Consider the following 24,558-nt stretch of genomic DNA (forward strand, 5'->3'; position numbering starts at 1 on the left):
AGTCGCTAATATTACAAGAGAAGTCTGGAAAGCACTACATTTCTCTATGCGTATTCTTAATAAAGCTAATCGAAGGTCAAAAGAATTAGCGTACAAAACTCTTGTTTGCTCAATAATAGAATATGGAGCAGTAGGTTGGGATCCTTACAGACAAACCCAAATTGATTCAATAGAAAAAGTCCAACGCAGAGCAGCAAAATATGTCAAAATGGGGAAGGGACATGGCGAAGACATAAAAGACTTAGGGTGGGAATTGCTCGAATCAAGGTGACGAAAAGCCAGACTGAGCGCATTGTTTAAGGTACAAATGGGACACAAAGCATGGACCGACATCAATACTAGATATCATACTTAGGCAGGGCTGATCATACACCGTGTCCCGCTTAGAGGGATCCAGAAATAAGTGATAATTTCAAGTGTAAATAATGGTTTATTAACATACCTTTTTACATAACTTGATGTAAAACTGTCCGAGTTTCGGAGAATGTTCAGTGTGACTCGATATGTGCGCCTTGAGTTGCTCTGCAGACATCTAAACGACGGTATTCAACCTCGCGCCAATTGTTCTGTAGCATTTGTGGAGTCACTAGCGCAGCTGCATTTGTGATGCGATGCCTCAGTTCTCCAAAGTCTCAGCTCTGCCTTTTTGGTACACAGCATTCTTCACAAAGCCTCAGAAAAAAAAAAGTCCAAGGAGGTCAGATCGGGTGACTTGGTTGGCCAGGCAATGAGTCCTCGTCTTCCTATCCATCGATCCATGTACGAAGAACACGGCGTTGTACTCGCGTAACAGACTTTTCTTCTGCTAGCCATAGCACACACCGAAGTTTCTGTTGTGGTGTCCACATGTTGACCATGGCGTGTTCTCCTACAAAATGTCGCCAGGCTTGTTTTAGCAACTAACAAACGAAAGTTACGCATGCAGCTGTTTTCAAACTTTGTTGCGTAAACTTGGACAGTTTTTCTATTTTGTCAAATGTAAATATCAACGATATCTTTATCTGGTTTTAAGTTGTGAGAATTTATTTCTCGATCCGTCTAAGCAGGACACGGTGTATTATGAAGTTCAAATGCAGAAAACAAAAAACAAACGTGACAAAATTTTCCTTTCTAACCACACTATAGTAAACTGGAACGGCTTACCTGCGGAAATTTTTCAGGGTTATCCTCTCAAAATCAATACATTTAAGGAAAGGTTGAAAAGATTAGACTGAAATTTAATAGTAATAAAGGTGCAGTGTAATTATCTAAGTTGTGACATGTACTGTAATTACAGTAAGTTGACTTGTAATTACTTAAGTTGACAATAGTTGGGTTTAATAGAAATAGGTTTACTTGTAAGTTAGGTTTACTTTTGCTTATAGTAGGCATTATTTATAGCATAGTCTTTTTTATAGTCCTAGGCTGCTTTATTTATTTATTTATTTATTTATTTATAGGTACACTTAATTTTACGTTTATTTCAGTTATGTTATTTTATTTATTTATTTATTTATAGTTACACTTAATTTTACGTTTATTTCAGTTATGTTATTTTATTGCTGTAATTATTGTAATTTATTGAGTTTGTATTTATTGTAATGTTATTGTATATTATATATTACTTACATAATAAATATTAATCTACATTTCAAGCTTTTTTAAATATTTGAATTGAGTGAAATCTACTTCTTGAATTTATACATGTGGTTGGTCTCTGACAAAGGTTTAGCCTTTGCCCTCAAATTGTTCAACTCTTCAACCTGACACCATAATATGTACAGATGATGCTTAAATGACATGGAATACCACATTACAACACGTAAGCAGTGAACTAATATCGAATTTCCGACTGTGTGTTGTTATGCCTTATTCCAGCACCTTATCTAAATTCGTATGTACACTGAAATTGTCTCTTCGTTTTATATGCATGTAAATTGGTTTATGATGGCTGACGTCATACTCCGATGACCGAAGTCCGGTCTTCTCCGTTGTTCCACTGTCCTCCTTAGAGGTGTCTACTTTCCATAGAGTCCACGATTCCCTCGAGCCAACTTTTTTTTCGGACTTCCTTTTATCCTCCTCTCTGATGGTACCCAGATCAATGTCTGTTAGGCGATCTATTGTTGCTCATGCGCTGAATATGCCCGTACCATTTAAGCTGTCTGGTCTCTTTTTTTCTTCTCTCATACCCTTTTTATTTAGCACGCCCATTTTCTCTCTTATTATTTAATTTGTAATTTTCTCACTCCTGGATATTCTTAAGACGAAGTCAGTGTCTATTGTTTCAGTTTTGTTTTTGAGTGTGTTTGGGATTTTGCAAACCTCTTAGGTATAAATCAAAAAGCTTTTACTATTGTATTAAATATTTTAAGTTTTCTAATTTTAGTCAAATGTTTACTCCAGATTAAAGAATTTAAAGTACTTATTGCTTTACATTCCAAGCGATTCGTTCTTCTTTTCCTCTGTTATGTGTACCATCGTTGTCAATTTTAAATTCCAAATATTTAAATTCAGAAACCGATTCTATGTAATTTTTATCATCCATTTGAAGACCCCTTGGGCGATTCCCCCACATATGTTCTGTTTTATCAATACTGATGTCTAGACCACGTTTACAATATTCTTCTTTTCATTTACGTGTCATATATTTAATGTCATATTATTGGACAATAATACATTACTTGATCGTGAGCAAAATGAAGAGAACAATAATCGTACCATTTTAGAATAGGTACACCCATTCCTTGACATTTTCTTTTTCAATTCGTAAGAGCTTTTTCAACACATATATTAAATAATATAGGGGACGAAATAAGTAAAGCGTTTTCAAAAGTAACAACAACAACAACAACAACAACAATAATAATGATAATAATAATAATAATAATAATGATAATAATAATAATTTAAATCATATTGTCACTAATTTTTATGGGCAAACCGCACAATATCTCTGTATTACTCGACCAAGGCCAGAGGAGTCCTGCAGTCCGGATTCGTGGCTCTATTGCTCCTGCGTTCGTAATACCGCATCGCGATAGTTCACATTACGCCCGCGGCTCCACTCGTCTTGGTCGAGTACAGAAGAAATAGCATTTTTTAAATATGAACACACACTTGTCATAGTAGTGACAAATGAACTCATTAGTTGAGTGCAGTTTAGTGAGAACTTGTCCCTTCGGAACAGTGTTTTGTTCAATTTCTCTTTGTAAAGTTATTGTCTTTGTCCTCACAAACTCGTTTGGACTTACCCGATAATATTACGAACGTAGACAGGATTATTCTATATTGGTTCTCATTACTTAAATTTTGTGTTCGGTGTAAAATTTCAGCAGTGGTGATGTATGAAGAACTTCTAGCTTCTCTGCATTTTTAAACGAATCAGTTTTTTTTTAATTCTACATTAAGTTACTGGAATAAACTCAAACTACATGGGCCAAATTTTTTACTGTTACTGATATGAACTCGAATAATTAAAAAAAAAAAACTCCGTCCAAAATCTGAAGAAAGTGGTTCGATTATGAATGCAAATAAATTATTAATATTTACTTGCTAACATAATATGTCCAAGTTATTGCCGTTTTACATAAGACATTGAATGTAGGTGACGGGAATGAACTTAAAGGGAATTACTCCGTCCACAATGTGCAGTACGAGTTTGAAAAGATGAGAAAGGCAACAAACGGAGTGAGACAAGTGGCTAACAGGCTTGGAACTCACATATATTTTTTTCACAACATCAAATTCGCTTGTAAGGACGCACTCTCGCCTACATTTTTAATTGTTTTGCCTTCCTTCATTTTCATCTGATACGATTTGAGGCCTTTCTCCTGGAGAATGTCTTTTTGCCTTCATTCTTCATTTAATATCTTCAAACCTATAAATCTAAATTGTGTATTACGTAAGACTTAAAATCTTTTCAAATTTATAATGATTTTCCTTAAATGTTTATGTTCGAATTACTGTTATTTAGGAATAAATGTTAAAGTCCACACCTATGGAGTAACGGTTAGCGCGTCTAGCTGCGAAACCAGGTGACCCGGGTTCGATTCCCGGTCGGGGCAAGTTACCTGGTTGAGGTTTTTTCCGGGGGTTTTCCCTCAACCCAATATGAGCAAATGCTGGGCAACTTTCGGTGCTGGACCCCGGACTCATTTCACCGGCATTATCATCTTCATGCAGATGCTAAATAACCTCAGATGTTGATAAAGCGTCGTAAATAACCTACTAAAATAAAAAAAAAAATAAAAATAAATGTTAAAGGCCTAGTGTAAGATACAATGCTTGTGATAATTTATCTACTACAATACAAATGAATCGCTTTACAATTCTGGCAATTTCATTCATTCACCCAGTGTTCGCTCATTGAGTGCTTACCCGAGCGTCGTTCTCTTCCCAGAAACCAGTGTGGACGACACCTACGCCATTTGTTCTTGTTCACAGCGTTATTGACTCAGCACGGAAGATTTATATCGTCGCCCTGTTTTTTTTTTTTCAGTGTGTTCTCTGCTCCTCGAAATTGCTACAGTTTGGCAGTGTTTTTACCTGTGTTTCAGAAATAGGCCACTACAGCTGTGTGTGATATATTGGACTCATTGCCAGGCCAGTGTACTGCGTATAATTTCTGTAGAATTTATTATATTTTTACACATAACAAAACTGGTAAATATAGGCATATTAATATTGAATCGAAAATGACGTAGATTTCGGAAGGTGAAAGATTCAAACCACAAGGTCGGTTGTTTCGATTTTATCATTTTCCTTTAGGTAAATTTCGAAATAATAACTTAAAATAGGCAGACAGCTACGTCTGAAAATTATTTTATTGTCTTCATTTTATAACCGCCTTTTATCACACCGTTGGGGTGCATATTATGTTAATAACATAAGTTATTTAAATGTATTCTTCCCAACATCTCGATGCATTACCAGGCGTACACAGTGGAATCTTTTTAATTCGAATTCTGAGGGAATTAAAAAATTCGAAATATCCAAAATTACAGTTATCCAGCATTAATTTTTTTAAGAAAATACAAGTCAAAAGAATTATACTGTACACTACTATACAGTAATGACCAATGAGCGACAGATGTGCAGTGTACTTTTATCTTCATTACTGCGTTTTATCCACGTTCATACAAAAATCAGGTCACCAATAGAAGAAAACACTTCAACTTTCTTTGCTAGCGTTAAACTTATGTATGCCCCATACTTTAACATTGAGAATTCAGGACACTAGTAATCACACTAACTTATGTACATGTCAATAATGAAGATTTTCATAAATTTGTTCTCTTCCAAATTACTGACTCATGGATAAGAGGAAGGCAACACATACATCTGTAAGTGTGTGAGTTAGGGGGTTCAAGCCCCACCAAATAAAAAAAAGCAGAGAAAGAAAGAAGAAAGATATTTAATGCCTTGAAGCATTCGTATCTGTTATTGTGGAAAGTTTATGATCGTTTGAGACATTTTTAAATAGACCTGTACAATACATGTTTTACGAGTATTTTAAAAGCTCGAAATTTCGATAATATTCGAAGTTCTGTAGCATTTATTCGGAGCAAGTCTGGTAGCTCGAACCATTCCCACCAGCCAATCACATCTCAATAATAGTTTTTACTAAAAAGATAATTGAAATAAGGAGAATACGTGAAAATACGGACAAGAACATATACATTTAGTGGACTGCATACTATCACATGTTGGCATAAATGGAGAAGAAAATGAGCATGACAATTACCGGTATGAACAGTTCACCTCCATTAACATTTTATTACATCAATTTTATCGGTTGATTCTTTGGAGGCACAATTAATAATTAAATGCTTTTAAGTAGCAGTACAGAGGCTATACAATGGAACCCACCGTTTGCATTGGAATTTGTTCTTTACAAAAAACATTGTTTACCGCTACTCTCTAAGGGATATACAAACTATCGACATGGTATAAGGATGACCGTTATTTAATTTTCAGATTCTGAATCTACACTGCGCTAAAATAATATGTATATTATCCTTGATTGGTGGATATGAATGCGCGAGATATAGAGGGACAGGCGGTATTAACAATTTCCAAACGCGTATTAGTTGAGATAAAGATTAAAATGGTAAGAGTATATATCCATGAAGGCATGGCTGCTACTCCCGCCGAGTATCTAAGAAAAGTTGTGGAAAATGTACCTGTCCATTTGAGGAAATTACTTGAAAATGCTGCAGCACATATTGAGTTGTGACTTTCGTACATGCAATGGCAATGTGTGAGCTGTGTGAGCAAAAATGGGGGTTTCTATGGTGTAAACCTTTTGACAAATAGATGTTTAAAAATAGGAAGTGACTTCTCACCCATCCACTATATAATATTATACTTCTATATATACGTACAGCTATTCTGTATGACACGATCCCAACAGTAGGTTTTTTCTCTTCTCTCCTTCCTTCCACCTGAAGACGAAGGGAGAACCACCCTTCGAAACGTTGTGTCTTAATTTTTGATTGTGACAACCAGCAACGGAAAAAGTCCAACCCCTCACCTAAACATTAGTTATTTACTAACATATTTATTATGTAGGCTTATAATTTATTGTGTCAATTTCTCCGGAAATTTTTGAGACAAACACAAATAAAAAAGTATGAAGACTCACCTAGTTAAAACTGCTTCACCTATGATTTTAAACATGTGGGTGCATTCACATGCTCCGAATTAAGTGCCGCTCTGCGTTTAGTAACAATGTTTCCTGCATCACTAAACACGAAAAAAAATTTTTTTTCTGTCAAGCACTTCTCCACGATCGTTCAATTTAAATCCAAACATTTCACCGAGATTTGTCATATGCTACTTGCTTTGCAGTTACAAAATAACGGTACTTTTGTGCTTTGAAGTAGCAATTTCTGAGAGACGAATATTGCCGGAATTTTTAGTCTGAGTTTGCATTAACAAAATAATAATTAATTTCACGTACAACCGATTAATTTTAATCGACTCGATTAAGCGATTAAATATTTTGATCGCTTAATCTTACAACATAAATTGATCGATTAATCGACCTGAGAAGGAAGCCTTAAGCCCCAGTTAATTCCTGCGCTTTTGTCAGAATTATTGACTGTTTTTTCGAACCAAATTTAAACTTTTCTTTACAAAGAAGTTATTAATGCCCAGCTCCACGTTCGTTTGACAAGTGTATATTTAACCTATGAGACATGATGGTAAAGGGCGCGGGGATGTTGAGACTTTAGCTCAAAATACGTCTGTGTGTGACGTAAATTTTACTTTGTCTAGTTGGGAATTGAACCCGAATGTTAGGGATTGAAAACCATTCAGTTGACTCACAAATCATTAGCAGATATCGCCTTGGAGCCGACTATTCCGATACTCTGTCAGTGGTCGTTAGCACTCGCTGAAATGGGTAAAGGGTATAAGGGGCAACATTATATGCCCCGTCGTGCAGCAGGCAGAGAGGGATAGAGCATACCCGCCAGCAGCTACGGGTGCACCATAGTGCAGTCTCTTATCCGCGGGTAAGAAACGCTAACCCGAAGGTGCTCTGTGCTGACGACCGCTGCTCTAAGTCTTTATTTTAGTTGAGAACTGGCTAAAAGAGAAATTTGGGCCAAATCGAGAATGCAATTTGTTACTTACAAATTCAGTTCATTAAGAACGAATTGAACATTTTCAAATGAATTATCAGAGTCAAAAAGTGTTATCATGTTGTAAGACTTACAGTGTTTGGATTCCAATTAAGCTGTGTCTGCTACAGCTTCTGCCGTCGCGGTTGTTTTTTTAGATCCACTTCCTATCCTCTCCCTACCAAAGGATCCACGTTGCTCCCAACATTGTTTCTCCTCTATGAGTCTATATTTATATATCGTCCATTCTAGATTTCGTCATCAATATGCCCGCCCCCTGTTCACGAGATGTGAACCACGTACAGGTCCGCGCAGTGGGCTAACGTAACGTGCTGTGATCAGAAGCTGCGGTACTATGTGTAGTGTGTGCACGATAACCAGGCCCTTGCCGTGAAGGGACAGCGTGTGAAGGATGTGAGTGAAGTGCTACTTGCAGGAACCGACCTCACGCCATCGTATACAGTTATTTAATTCCTTAATACAGGCGCTCCCGTGACATGACATGTTCATTGAAGTTCCTTGCTGTCAGCTATAATTTCGTACACGGAATTTTTATTAATAAGTGGATAGGTTTCGAAACATTGGAATTATCTTGTGTATTAGCATGGTCTTAAAGCTCTAGTTACAATGAAATTATTACATAATCTAAGTTACATTTTAATTGTGTAATGCAGTGTACTTTACACGCAATTTATAAACATTCTCAGTAATTTAACTCATTATTAAATTTCAGTTCAATAAATAAGAAATTATAAAGCGATAAAATTAAAATTGTAGTCTGATTAAACACGACTGCTATTCTTTATTTTTTCTGTATGTCTGGTTCGGTACCTCGCGTAGTGGGAGTGAGTGTGGAGTATTGATGGAGTGATAATGCTAATAGTATGGGGAAACGGGAGAACCCCGAGAAAAACTCCTCGCGCCCTCTTTCTCTACCACAAATTCCTTCATGACTCCGATTGGTATCGAACCCTGGTCGTCACGGTGGAAGGCAGAGATGCTCATTACTAGGCCACAGAAAAGCAAAACCAGTTAAATTACATAACTGTGAAATAACGTTTTTCGATAAGGCATAATGGTAGAACAGCTACTTTGTAAAAGTATAAATTCTGAAGCCAGAACAACATAGCCTACTGTATTATAGTAAAAGAAAAACATACAATGTAATAATAGAACGAATAATTTTAGCATATTTACACAACTATAAATCATAAATTCAAAGATTTTTGTATTCTATTGATTGATATAGCTTTTCATTTTTCTGCTGACAGTTGAAGGGTTCAGAGCCATAGTGGGCCAAGCGCCATTTATTAAAAACGGAGAAAACAAGATTTAAAATTAAGTGATTACCATAATTTAACGAAACATATAGCAAGTGAGATAAAGTATGCACATTAAAATTAAATGATATGTAAATCTTTGAAATTATGGTATTCACTTAACTTTAACCCTTGCTTTCTCCGTTTTTAATAAATGGCGCTTGGCCCGCTATAGCTCTGAACCCTTCAATTATTGTACATATCTTCAGGTGCACTTTTAGACTCAGAATATACATCACTAATGAAAATCAGATTTGAATTTAATTCGCACAAATATTTTTAATAAACAAAAATTAACTTATCTGTATTATTAAAAAAAAAAGGAATAATAGAACTGAATTAGTCATATACATTATTTGTGCACAAAATTTAAATACCGGTATTACAGTTTTTGTCCTATCTAATATATCCATAGTATTAATTTATGGCCTTTCAGTCCTAGCAAACTCTTGTGAATTACTGAAAAAAAAAACTAGATATTTTAATGAATGGTGTCTCTACCACGCCGGAGAAGAAAAAAAAAACAGAAAATGTAATAACGGTGGCTTGAAAGTAACAACAGTGGGACAAGCTGAAGTATTGTACTCTTCTTCAATACCGTTGATGATACATAAATCAAGTTTAAGTGAGCAGTTTATTTTTACTATGTCAGATCAAAGGCTGAAACTTCGGTATTCATTCGTTATCGTGTTGTGTCTATATTTCGTAATTATTTTACATATACAGAGACATCATTTTATTTCTACTTCAATTTTTATTGTACCTGAGTTTTGAATGTACTTCACTCCCACCCCTTCTACACACAGAACCAAGGCCGCATATAGTAAGCAGTACTGAGTTAGTGAGTATAGTACGTTCTAGAAATATGTTCACGTTTTCCAGTGACAAAATAGCTTTCAATATTGAACCATATTTTTGCACAGATACTGTCGTCCGTTTGCCTACGTCGCAACCCTGATTTCCTCCACGTGCTTCTGCACGCCCTACTGTATGGCGTCTTAGCTCTTTTCTGAAAACATTAATTTCTGTTCGAAATTTGGGCGTCTACGTAATATTATACATACACATACAATGTTTAAAATAACTTAAATAAAAGGGCCTCGTTAAGTAATTAACTGTCACGTGATTTCCGCCCTTTCTACAATCCTGCGACAAAATACTTGGACGGACAGGAGATAGCACGTCTGAGTAATTTTATCTTTTCGGATCGGACAGAAGTGAAGATTGAATTTACAGTACGTAAGGTACTCTTTTATAGAGTAGGTATAGAATTATTTCAACATGAGTTACTACTGTAGTACGAAGGACGAAACTGGAAATTGGAATTAGGTACAGTAGTCTATAGTGCGATAATATGCACAAAAGAACTGAAGCCTGTATCGAAATTAACGGCCACCATTTTCAAAAATGTGTTTAAATACCCTTATTATGATTATTTTTCTATTTAACTTCATTCTCTACATTGTACGCTAATGTGCTGTAGACAGTATAATATACAATGCATAATGAATACATTCGCATGGATAACTCAGTTCGTGAGTAAAAACACTCATTGTTAATACTGTACTGTATTTTGATTAAACAAAAACCTAATGAAAATTATCAAACTCAAAATTGCGATATTTCCTAGTTTACATAATTGGATGATCTACTTTTCTTAACTCCTATTATTTGTTTGTATTTTACGCCAGTATCATCGAACTGCAGTCTTGGAAGGGGATAGCAAACGGTGTTTCCGGTTCTCAACTCCAAAGGTATAGTCAGGTTAATATTAAAAATGTTAATAAAAATAAAATGATGTCCCTGTATACTGTAAAGCTCTCTAGTAACATCATCGGCTGCTTTTATTCTCGTACAAGTAGTGATTTTCGACACCGCCTGTATTCATATCTTTTTCGTCAGCTATGCTCGCCACATCATACTATTATTTTTATGACTTTTCTCCTTCCTTTGCCGCCCAACAGCCATACTCTGTAGCAATTTTCGCGACTTATAAGAAAATTGTCATAAGGAATAGCCCTGCGTGGCCTACATAATATTTATCTCAACACTTTGCTCTCTGTCGCTACATGATGGACTTCTAGCATTATACTAAAATTATAATTACGGTAATTTAAATTCTTAGTTTTGAATAGAAATATTTTATGAAGATGAGGAATTACGAGTGTTGTATAATGAAAGGCGCTTCACATGAAAACGGTCCGTCGTTCGATTCCCGGTGTAGCAATGGAATAAATTTAGCCTTCGCCTATGAGAATGGTGTCTTGTGATTGTCCTGCAATGTCTCTGCGGTGACCCTGCGTTTACCAATCCCACATCCAGGGAGTTCCGCGCTGTGTAGAAATATATCTAGTGTTGATTCAGAGATAATCCTCCCTGCTCTATACCGCAATGATCTATAAGTCGGTACTACACGAGAGGTAAAACGGACAATGAAAGAAAAATATAATGAAAGACCTAAAATTTGCACTTATGGTGACTACAATACTTAAGTCATAATTTAAGAACAAAATAATATAATTGAGATCTCTTTAGAATTTTGAAAGTGCAGTTAAATCATAAATGCTGCATAAATAAAACTCAATATTTTGGAATGAATACATGTATTTGCTGTAGGTCGAGTATAGGGTTACCAGATGAAAAAATGTAAAAGCAGGACATTTTATCTGAAAAGCAGGATTTTCCACATAAAAGCAGGACATAATAGACTAACTTGATACTTGACGTGATGCTTTTTTTCATTATGCTATATAATAAGGTAATTTGTTAATATTTGTATATAAAATTGATACAAAACTATTATCACGAATTAAATTGACTAAATTGTACGGATTGTAAATAAGCTTTTACCTTGTTTAATTTTCTGATTGTTAATACTTCTGTGATAACTCAACTTGTTTGAGTAAGAAATGTTTTTTTTTTTTTTTATCCAGTAAGTATTTGTGAAAATCCATACGCCATAGTTGTCTTGAATTAAATTTTACAAACATAATTCCTCTAAAGGACCCCAGATAAAGACAGTTTCTCTCTTTGGTCCGTTGAGAATTGGCGAGAAAAAAAAGCAGGACTTTTTTTATTTTGTACAATGCCTGGCAGGACGTAGGACACACACCTAAAAAGGCAGAACATGTCCGGCGAAATCCGAACGTCTAGTCGAGTACCCTATAATTTGGTAAACATGGTTAATTACTGAGGATTGCATATTTATTAAAAGATATAACGTTCATGGACGTGTTTCATACTATTTTTCCAATTTACTATTATACGTTAAGTTTAATTGATTTCGAAATATTAAAAAAGAGATTAAATCATAACATTATTGGGACATCTGGCAGACATATACGGTGACCACTATGATCCAGAATACAAAGCAGAGGTTAAATTACAAATAAGATACAATATGATTTGCGGAGAGAATACAGAACAATGATAAATTTAAAAATAAAGTACAGTTTGATTTCGGAGAAACCTGAGATGAAAGTACAATTAAGAGTAATGAAATGAAGTAAAAAAAAAATATAATATTAAGTAGTATTATACAAGTGATTGTGTAAAATGGATAATGAATCTCTCAATACCATTAGACAGATTTTGTTAATGTCCTCATTAGAAAATATAAGAGAAAGGATAATGGTTTTGGTTAACTTAAGTGAAGTTCCCCTAGCGCCAAAAAGAAGTCCTTTCACTTCCCTCACTGAAGTGAGGAATATATGGATTGTAAATAGACTTCTTTTCATCGTTAATGTTAAGGTAATTGCTAAAAAAATTCAATACGTGTAATTAAATTGAATGGAGTAAGTTGCGCATAGTTACAGCGCCGACTTTTTAATTGTAAATTTCCTATATGCACCATACGCATGAACGAGATAGCATGTTAGGGAAGAGTGATAATTAACAAATAACACGAAATAATATTTGTACAGAAATATGCGGCTATATTTACCTTCGTTTGAAAGTAATGTGATTGTCACATTCAATATATTTGTATCTTGCAGTCCTAATGGTCATTCTTAATTATATTTTTTTATATACAGGATTAAGTGTTATAATTATGCAAATTGAAAGGACAATAAAATATATTAAAACAAATAAAAAATCTATTATATATTTTTTTTTAATTGAGTGCATGGTTAAATTAGAAAATTAGCCTGAAAGTCTGTGTAGTTTGGCAACAGCGGCGCGCTGCCGGCTCACGTACCGTAAGCACACACGCACTCGGTCTGAACATCTCAATTACAAATCTATGGAGTGGAAGAGCAAGATATGAATTCTTAGAGCTTTTGCTGTCACGTCTTGTAGCATTGTGATATTGATTCTGTTAATTGTAATGTACAAAAGAAGAGGCTTTTTATAAGGTACTTTTTCTTAATCGAAAATTGCAACATTATTCAGTGTAATCGCCATTCACGTTTGCTCTTCTGCATTGTATCATATTGAATCTGAGATGAATGGAGGTATAACATTACAGAACCACCGGCGTAGCTCAGGCGGTAGCGCGTTTGCCTGGTGATGCGGAGTTGTACTCGGGCGTGGGTTCGATTCCCGCTTGGGCTGATTACCTGGTTGGATTCTTTCCGAGGTTTCCTCAACTGTAAGGCGAATGTCAGGTAATCTGTGGCGAATCCTCGGCCACATCTCGCCAAATACCATCTCGCTATCACCAATTCCATCGACGCTAAATAACCCAGTAGTTGATACAGTGTCGTTAAATAACCAATTAAAAGAAAATAACATTGTTTTAATCTAAATAGCTTAATTCTTTGCTGACGATGATGTACGTAATGTATAGCGATGCCAGCTGAAGTTTCGCAGCCCTGTCTCAATCGATAGGCAGGCGGTTCAGTGACGACCTTGCTAGGGCGCTCTAACGATTGTGTTACAAAATGAACTAGGGTCATTCCAGTACGGGTGTTCCAAGAAATGTCGTAGTTTATGGATAGCACACCTGAATAATTGATAAATGTAAAGACGAAGTGACATTCTCAGGTTATTTTGTTTTCCTCTTTACTTATATTATTTCCTTACTTCGAATTTGTCGTCTTTACTCTCCCTTTAAGTTGCACAAGTTGATTTCTATGTTTATTTTAAACCCAAATAAAACTCTGGCATTTATTTTTAAAACGTATAATATTATTATCTTAGAGACATATCTCATTCCAAATTATATCTGCTCTATTTTTATATCAACCGAAACTATTATGACTTCTTATAGAGTGTTTCATAATTCCTCTTACAAACTTCTAGGGGTTGTAGAAGGGACTAAGTAGATAATAAAGTTTTGATTAGGAATCCATGTCCAGAAATGTATCGTTTCAATGCAAAATAAATTTGAAGATTGAATCGATTTCACATCTCTCACTTCACTAGAGACAATGAGCTCTTGCCAGTGTGCACTACAGGAGTCTCATAAACAAGGTTTTTTTTTCATGTGGCCCCAAAGGAAAAAGTCGAGAGGAGTTAAATCTGGCGACCATGGTGGCCAAGGAGTTGGACCACCTCGACCTATCCACCTTTCCCCGAATGTTTGGTGGAGATGTTCGCGGACGGCAAGTGAAAAGTGCGCGGATGCGCCATCATGTTGGAACCACATTTGCTGACCTAGTGCCAGTTGCAAATCTTCACATAACTGTACCAGTACCCTTTGTAGGCAGGTCAAGTACCTGGGACTCGTTAGGCGATACGTGGAACCACTCTTGTAGTGCACACTGGCAAGAGCTCATTGTCTCTAGTGAAGTGGGAGTAGTGAAATCGATTCGATCTTCAAACTTATTTTGCATCAAAACGATACATTTCCGGAAATGGGCCCTAATCAAAACTTTATCTATTTAGTCTCTCTACAACCCCTCGAAGTTTGTAATAGGAATTATGAAACACTTTGTATAAGCAACGTTCATAATATGACGTAGGTTCATGTGTGACGTGTAAAAATCGAACTCGCTGAGATGACGTGGCTTTTATCAAAGTCCGAAAACTCGTTATGTAATAAATATTAAGACAAATCGTTACAATTCGGACTGTTTCAGCCCTGATGTGACATAGTAAGGGGAACAGATTTGTTCGTCTTTCCCCTTTAAGGATGATTGTAACAATTAATATTAGCCCTTTGTTATTTTTGTTGAAATATAAATTAAATACAATGAATTGCAAAAATACAAGATAAGATGAATACAAAGTATAAATAGGTCTAGACTAAAATAATAATACATATTATGAAAAACGGAGGATATAATAATTTTTAGTAAATTTGATGATCGAAAGAGCAGTGCTCGTGTTCGGTCACAGTTCAAAAACTATTATTTATTACGAGATGAATGGAGAAAAACTGGAATATAAAATAAGATAAAAAGTGATATTTAAATTTCCATAATATTTATTTCACTATACCAAACATACAGGAACTGCCGAGTCTGCTGTCATTATGAATTTAACATGTACTTATTTAAATTTAACTATGGACATTATTATTGTACATTTTCCAGAACATAAAAACCAGTTTGTAGTAATTAATTCATTATATCTAAATACTTTTGTTGATTTTTTACAAATATTAGTACCTGTACTGTATTAAAAATTAAATCGGTGTCTTCAGTAATATAATAGTAATTTCGGAATCAACTCAAGTATTCAATTATTTTGTGAGCAGAATTTAATATTACGGGAGCGTCGAGGAATCTTTGAGCCACAGTCGTGTGCTTTCAGCGTCGACGTTGTGTAAGACTGTGACAGTGATATCAGTGGTCATTTACATACTTTGAAACATGGCGCCCGGCCGTCTGAGCTGCATAGCGCAGGAGCCCATTAAATATCCCATCGACATGAACCGACAATCTGAAGTATTGAAAGTAAGTAAAACTACTATCATCGTCCTTCATTATATACGAGGTCGGACAATAAAGTAATGAGACTGGTTTAAAAAAAATGAATCTCAAGTTAAATATCTCGGAATAATAATCGAGCAACATTTACATTGGGATAAACATGTTCTTTTTCTGTGCAATAGATTAAGAAAAATTATTCACTATTTTGTCATCCTACGAAATTACTTGACTGTCCATACTTTACTTCTGATTTACCTTGCATTAGTAAAAGCTATATTACAATACGGCATTATAGGATGGGGTAGTGCTTATAGTACTTCCCTCATGCCTATAACTCTGCTAAAGAAAAGAATAATAAAAATATGCCTCTTGATAATCCTTCAGAGCTGCTGTATTCAGAATTTAAAGTATTTGACGTCCATCAAATTTATAACAATGTATTACTGAATTTCGTACATAAAAACCGAAATATATTTAATTTATATGCACATAAATATAAAACCAAAAGATCAGACAACATATGCTTGACAGTACCTAAATGTACTGCAACTGTAGCATATAATCATAGTAGCAACTTCGGTCCAAGGCTTTATAACATGATAATAGATAAATTCCCAAACATACAATTTGCTAATGCTCCTTATTTCAGAAAGTCTATTAAATTGCTGTTAACAGAGAAAATTTAAAGTTAAATTATTGTGATATCTATGTTTTTTTCTTTTTTTTTTCTTCTTCTATTATTTTTTACTGTGTTATTCAATAAAATGTCTTAACATTAACTTATGTGGAATGCCCCCTGAGCACGAGTGTGTAACTTACTCTTTCTGGGGGTGCTAGAGAGTTCTTATATTTAAAAAAATCATTATGTATCTTTGTTCTGGCAATAAAGGATTATTATTATTATTATTATTATTATTATTATTATTATTATTATTATTATTATTATTACTTACATGTTTACCAACTACAATGTGATCAGCATGGTCACCTTCAAAGAGACTGAACACACTTATTCCAACGTTGCTGCCATTGCTGGTAGCAGCTGTGAAACTTATCTTTTGAGATTCTGTTTAATGCCTCAGTTATGGCCTTTCGGACGTTTTCTCTTTGAAAATGACCTTTTACAATAAGAAATAAGAAGATGTCGTATGGAGTAAGATCGGGTGAATATAGAGGCTGCGGCAGTGTTGAGACAGATGAACAACCACATTTCTCCGTTTATCTCGCTGTTGCCCCTATGAGATTTTTTGGAACGATTTTTGCACAAATTTTTCTCATGCCCAGGTCTTCAGTTAGAATGAGGTGAACAGGTTCCGGATTAATTTTCAATTCTTGTGCTATCATTCTAGCTGTTAATCGCTTATCAGTTCGTACAACTTCAAGTATCCTGGCAGTGTTGTCATCAGTCCGTGCAGTTTCATCTTCAAGGTTGCTTCTGCCTTCGGCAAGCATTTTGTGCCATCGGAAATCTTGTGCTCTTGACATCACTTCATTTTCAAAAGCCTGCTGAAGGTTTCCATACGTTGTCGTGGCATTTTCACCTAGTTTCACGCAAGCACGATACTATGCGATTTCGTTGTATTGACGAGAAACAAACACACAACTCCACTAATCAAGCAGTTACTTCACACTTACGGCTTGCAGAGTAGTGCTAGTTGGGATCCAGGAAAGACCAAGGTCAAACATATCTCTGGTAAGAGACTCAGGGTTGCCTCATCAGGTGAGAGAAAATCAGTCTCATTACTTTATTGTCCGACCTCGTATATGCATATTTATTTATTTAGTGTTAAGTAGCCTATGATGTTGTAGATGTAGTTCATATGAGACTACTTCTCCGTTACTGTCCTTTCCTTCCATCCATAATATAGTGAGTCCCAACTGATGTTTTCGGTGTTTCTGTCGGCCTCCAGCGGTAGGATTCCCAGCTACCTCCATTGCTTGCATCCACGATTTCACGGCGCTTCGACAGATTAAATGAATAATTAAAATAACATTCGGTACGTCCCCCCCCCCTCACAGTGGCTGCTGAAAATGTTGTCCATTTCGTTTGATACATAATTTACATCGTCTTAAATTATCATTCACACGCATCCGTTCCTCTGCATTAATAGAACGAATTTCTGTTCGAATGTTTTCTTTATAAGTTCCTCCAGCGTATGAGGATTAGTTGCATAGACTTTATTTTTCAGTGTTTCTCAGAAATAAAAATCGCATAGTGTTAGATCTGGAGAATTAGCACGTCATAATCCCCTGCTAATAATTCTATGGCCAAATAAACATACGAATGTTATTAATAGACCTCGGATTTTTAGGCTCGAATAGGATAGGTTGCAACAATGTTATGTAAAAATCCCTAAATGTATGCAACATGAGAAACTCTCGAGCGAGATATTGCCGAAAACTAGGTGCATTAAAGAACGTATGTTTCAGCCTACGCTATAAGAGTCTAAAAATTCGAGGTCTAGTTATTAATGTATCATGGTATGTAAGTTTTTAATTCTGCGGAGCGCCGCGAGTTCGCGGATGCAAGCAGCGACGGTAGCTGGGGAGATCTATTGGTGGTCGGTCGACAGAAACGCCGGGAACGTTCGCTGGGATTCACCTTTGGCTTATACAGTGCGTCTAGAGATAGAATAGACCGCGGCAACGGCCTTGCACTGGGGGAGAGTTGCCGCACCTACTGCCAGATATTGTCCACTCTATCTCTAGACGCACTATATTATCTTCATTTTTCTGTTGCACCACAGCGTGCTTCCCAGAATTTAACAAGATCTGCCTAAATATGATCTTCTTAGATTGATTGCTGCATATTAAAGACTTAAAGATTGAAAATTATGTTCACCCTGTAACAAGATATTAATTTGAAAGTTTGGTTACTTCCAGCCATTTCTTTGGATGAAATTGTGTTCTAAACATACCGTATATCATTTTAACACCATAACTAGGTACAGTGTCATAATGAAGTGAATATTGTGAGAGCCTGATATTTTCGGAAACACTAACACTGCATTTATTTTTGTAAAAGTTTCATGTAGGCTATTGCAAGAAAACATTTGCAGAGGTACTAATGTTTAAATTACAGTAAGAGAGAAATAAAGGTACATGTTATTTAAATTCAGGTAATCTCAAATTTGTTTCTAACTCGTCGAGAAGTTACATTGTATTCCAGCAATTAGTTCCACTTCAGAAAAGTATGTGTAGAAAACTCGCACTTACAGATGTTTCGTTAGTTCTCTGCAGGTCAGTGACCGTTAAATTTTAAGTGATTTTTCTTTGTCGTGGGTGTCAGAGTATTAGAAAAGCATTGCAACTTTTGCCGTCTCTCTTCCTCCTCACCACAAATTGTGACCTTGCACAGAGACAGAGATAAAATAAAAGATCTTTACTTACTTACTTTGTGGCTTAATATTAATTGTTAACGTGTAATATTATAAAGAAATTGTAATCACACAGTGAATAAATATATAATTAATTATTTATATTTGAAGTAAATGTTTAAATTTTTATTTTTGTTATTTTTAATTCATTATTTAAATTTAAATAAACAAAATACAGAATATAATTACAACAATATAAATAGAAATAAAATAATACAATCAATATAAAAAAGAAGATACAGTAATATTAACAAAATTTGAGACCGAATGAGCAGCGCTCGTGTTCGGTCGCAATTGAGATATATTATTAATATGAGGAATGTAGAAAGTAAAATAAAATAGGATCTAAAATTAAAATTCAGCTACAGTGAAATTATAGAATATAATATATTAATATGAGAGGAATATAGAAAATAAAATAAAATGAGAACTAAAATTAAAATTACAGCTAAAATGAAATTATATAATATAACATTAACATAGAGAAGAATAATACCGCACGTGAATATAGTAGGACAATTTATGAAAAAATATATATTAAAAAATTATAGAATAAAAATATAATATGGGCTGATTAATTCATACACATAGGCTATAAATTTATTCAATGAAATTGAAGACATTAGCAAGTTACTAATTTTCTTGTTATGCGTTAGTGGGTTACATGTTAGAAGTTCTGATTGTAATTTAGCTAAAGAATTATACAACCGAGGGCCAAAATTAATGCTATGCTTTAGCAGATGTGAAACATTTATAGCCATTTCCGGAAATGAGTTTTCGCTAGCGCACATACGTACACAAAATATAACTTTCTGGACTCACGGAAGTAGGGGCATCGGTGTTCATCCCCAGAGCTCTACTTAACAAGTGTTTTACGTACAATTGAATTATTAGCGTGAATAAATGCTGATGTATTCGATAGAATGAACTGGTGTACTATGTGCAGTTCTGCAAGCTGCCAGGAAGCCTTTATTTTAGCTCACTTCATTCAAACCCATCTGCCTTCCGAATTGGGATAGACGTTCTGCGATCCATCCTCCATCTAATTACGTCCTTTTATTTTTTGTACGCCTCGATACGTCATTGCCGCGTGGCATCCCAAGAGCCAAGATTCCTTTCTACCACTTCCAAAGTGTATTATTTTTGGACAGAAGCCTTGAAAATCAAGAGATATTAAAAAAAGTGATTTAATTTGATATGGTACTAAAAATATTTAGGATTATACAAAGTAGTATCAGTAGTAAGTGAGAGTTTGAGTGATGAGTCTTGCTTTGGCTCATATAAACATCCTGCCAAATGCCGAGGCGTCATGTAACGTTTATCAACAGTCGGTTACTGTTCAAAGAGTAATTGCTTCAATGCAGCACTCTTTGCAGAGAGACGTATTCCTGCTCTTTTGGAAATGACAGACGTGGAGGCTCCATTCAGCCTAACGCAATGTGTATTTGTCAGAGACGGTGCTGAGAAAACGTATGTCTCTTTCTCATATAGAAAAAATAAACAGCCGAAGTTTAGTGCTTCAGAATGAAGTTCAACTCGAGAGTCAGAACTGGGCTAGAATACAATCTGCAAGCCCAGATTTATGGTCTAATTTAAATATTGTTATTAATTAAATTGTGTGTGTTAAATTTTGTATGAAAGTCGAGAATTTATGTATGTTTTTTTGTTATATCATGCTTGTAAGTCTGTCGTCTGTTCGTATTTCTGTTGGTTTGTCTGTTTTGACGTTACACGTCTATATCTTTAACCTGCATTAATAGAAAAAAATCATTTGATGGAACGAAAGTTACACTGATCGCCATGGAAATTCTTAAATCATATTAGGTAAAAACAACATTGTAAACGAGTCTAACACATACACGCACGCACTCACACATACATACCTAACTTATTTCAAAAGCGTTGACAATAATTGTAATATACACTATTTAAAACGAATGTTATTCATTTGTGCATTGACATGAATAGGAAACATACCCATGCACAATACATGCGTAACTATTGAATGTTAATACTAGTTTGACATATGTATATAGGCTACAGATGGATAAATAACAGTAACAGTTTTTATGGGGTATTGTCATATGTTTATATACAGTATACCTGTTAATTGTTAATTTCTGTGGCTCAGAAACATTTTTTACTTGTTCTCATTCTCCTTTATGCATTATTATTATTATTATTATTATTATTATTATTATTATTATTATTAATTATTATTTCGTTCATTAGATACATTCAGATTGGCTTCTCCTCAATTCCTCTGTCACATTTTTTCTTTCTTTTGACGTCTGTTCCTTCTTTATACTATGATTCAATTTGACTTTCACTGAAATGATTTCAACAAAGGAAAAATCAGTTTAATAATACCTGTTATTCGTGATGTAAATGGGTAATCTCTATTAAATTGAAATAAGGCAATTACAAATGTTTACCGGCGGCCGGGTAGCTCAGTTGGTAGAGCAGCTGGCTACGGACTGGAAGGTCCGGGGTTCGATCCCAGGTGGTGACAGGATTTTTTCTCGTTGCCAAACTTTCAGAACGGCCCTGAGGTTCACTCAGCCTCAAATAAAATTGAGTACCGGGTCTTTCCCGGGGGTAAAAGGCGGTCAGAGCGTGGTGCCGACCACACCACCTCATTCTAGTGCCGAGGTCATGGAAAGCATGGGGCTCTACCTCCATGCCCCCCAAGTGCCTTCATGGCAAGTTACGGGGATACCTTTACCTTTACCTTACAAATGTTTACCTGCGACGGGTAATGTACGGTATATTTCTACGACACAGACTACCAAGTATAAAATTTAATTTCAATGCAAGATAATGGTACTTCGGGGGATATATAGAAAAAAATTTCTGTTAAAAGAAAACGCTTTTAAAATAGGAATACATCCAATACCTCTAACTCTTGATATCATTTCAACTTAAAAGAACTGTACTTAGTGTTTCGGGTTGCATGCTCGAGGAGTTTGTTAATACGGAAAGCTAAAGTTATTTTTATCAATAAGTGAAAGCTGAAAAGGCACTCTAAGTTTTCAAAAGAACAGTATTAAGTTTTTTTTTCTTTACAACATGTTATAAGCATTGGTTGACATGCAGAACTGAGAGTAGAAATCAATATTGTCTTGGCATTGATTCCAAGCAATCTGCTCTCTCAATAATAACGCTAGAAATATATGAGTTAAGCACTCAATAACTGACGAGTGATTCAAAATTTCATCTTGAAATTATCACTTTTGCATAGAACAAATTATGTAATTATGTGCGGTTCAACTAGTTGCCTCATAAGTGGTATCTTATTGGTATCACTTGTGAGGTTCAGTCGTGTCTTCGGACAGTTGAATAAACAACAACAACTGAACATCAGACTGCAGTAATAGGAACATGTTCTCCAGAAAAAAATTTTCAAACCTTTTTCGTTGGCTCAGAAAGCACGTTAGTTTTCCTTAAACGCACGCGTGACTTAAATATTATTTAACAATAAGTACGCACCACAGTTACTTAAATGCAATTTTAATAAATTTTTATGTAACACATGCTACAATGAATTTTACCACAAGGATTCACAGTCATCAGATCATCAGCTATAAAATCCTAAACTGCAATCGACAATATTTTATAAATAGTTTGCCGCTTTGGAATAGTGGTCAGTACCCTAACTGAAAAATTTGCAGGTCCGAAATCGAATCCTGGTTGGGACAATTGTCTAGTTGAGGTTTTTTCCGATATTTTCCCTCAAGAGCAAAAATGGGCAACTTTCTGCTGTGGATCCTGGATTCATATCGCTGATAATATCACCTTCATCTTCATTCATTGTACCTACTTCCATACTCATGTTATCCTACCATATGGAGCTAACAGAATCCGATCTAATGGGTGGCCCAATCTCAGAACATGATTCTTTATCATAATCGCCAAAATGTAGACAGAGGCGCAAATGACATACATACGTCAATATTTTATAAACAGTTTTAGGTTAGATCTTTTATTACTGAGGATGTGATAAACAGACTGTCAGATATTGATTCACAAGTACTTTGTTTAAGAAATATATACCAAGACTTATTAATAATGAAAATATATTGCATGTCCTGACTCTTGGGAATGAGTGATGTGTTAAGTCTATAATTTTTCTTATGACATAGTAAATTTAATCATTTTTACGAACTTTTCCAAAGAATTAAGAAATGACCTATTTATAGAAATAACGTAATTTAATCAAGAGAAAAACCTCATTACAACAAGAAAGGAAACTAAGTTCATAAAATAGTTGTAGTCTAGAATATATAAACTTAAGGGGCCGTATTCATAGACACTTTCGGTGGATGATCAGCGTTTTTCGTATTCATAAACCAGTGTTAGCGATAGGATATGATTTGAATTCTGTACAAGTAACCAGTGGATAGCCGGGGCTAGTTTAGCACACTCGTAGCACGTGCTGCGAAATGTCTATGAATAGCACCCAAGAAGTCTATGTAAACGGCATTTCTGAGTTGTAAGTAAAGCTACAAGAACAGCTAGAGAGAAATTGTACAATTATCATCTTGAATTCCTTGAAAACAAAACTAAAAGAACATGGACATAATTCAGAAAGTTTGAAAAGTCTCGAGCCATTTGAATATAAAAAAATTGCAGATAAAATTAATTGATATTTTACTTGTGTACTGTTGATGTTAAACAATGAAATATATTTTGTGATTTTACGAAAGCTTTCGACCATGTCAACCATGAAATGTTATTAGTGAAAGTTAATTTATTTGGCATTATGAATATAAATTTTAAGTCATCCTTGTCATATTTAAAATGCAGAGAAGAAAGGTTGAGATAATTTCTGCAACTACCTAATAATAAAACAATTTCAAAATCAGGTTTTATAAAACACTGTGTTCCTCAGGGTTCAGTTTCAGGGTCATTGCTGTTTTTTATACTATAAATAATTTGTCTCAAACAAGTATCTTTGCAGATGGCACTGTAAACAAAGTAATGGCAACATAGGCGAACATGTTATTGAACTTACATGGAAAATACATTTACATCTCTTCAATATAATCACCAGCATCTTGCAGCATCCTGCATCTTTTACCAAATCCGTGGTAACCGTTGAATACCGTTAGTGAGGTTGTTTCTGTTGATCTCTCTGATGGACTACCCTACTGCATGAAGCCCTGATGCAATATCTGGAAATATCTTTCCTCTGTGATACTTTCAACCGTAGAAACAAATCGTAGTCACAAGGACTCATGTCAGGGGAATACTTCCCAATCCCATCTCTATAGCAATTCAGCCACTGTTCCTGCGACATGACAATGACCATTATCATGCACGATGAAAGGTGGATTGTTTCTCAGGAAATGTGGACGTTTGCGCCAGATAGTTGGACGTATTTTGTTCGAGAAAATGTTGGTAGTACGCTGCATTGACATTTTGGTTTTGAGGTACG

At 35.1% G+C, this 24,558-nt stretch overlaps 1 protein-coding gene across 5 annotated transcripts in view; it reads left to right on the forward strand.

Annotated features, from left to right (window-relative positions):
* Positions 1-24,558, forward strand: part of LOC138716340 (long-chain-fatty-acid--CoA ligase 5) — a 245,667-nt gene that overhangs the window by 144,210 nt on the left and 76,899 nt on the right. Inside the window, exons 1-2 of one of the 5 annotated variants that reach the window (XM_069849316.1) lie at positions 7,872-8,021; positions 15,626-15,768. The exons of 3 other annotated variants lie outside the window; for them this stretch is intronic. In XM_069849316.1, the coding sequence (XP_069705417.1) occupies positions 15,685-15,768 (84 nt within the window). In that variant the 5' untranslated portion in view covers positions 7,872-8,021; positions 15,626-15,684. Of the gene's footprint in view, positions 1-7,871; positions 8,022-15,569; positions 15,769-24,558 lie in introns of those variants that run through there. One more of the 5 variants, XM_069849315.1, reaches the window with a different exon arrangement.

Source organism: Periplaneta americana, chromosome 16, assembly GCF_040183065.1.
Source record: "Periplaneta americana isolate PAMFEO1 chromosome 16, P.americana_PAMFEO1_priV1, whole genome shotgun sequence".
Taxonomy (NCBI): Eukaryota; Metazoa; Arthropoda; class Insecta; order Blattodea; family Blattidae; genus Periplaneta; species Periplaneta americana.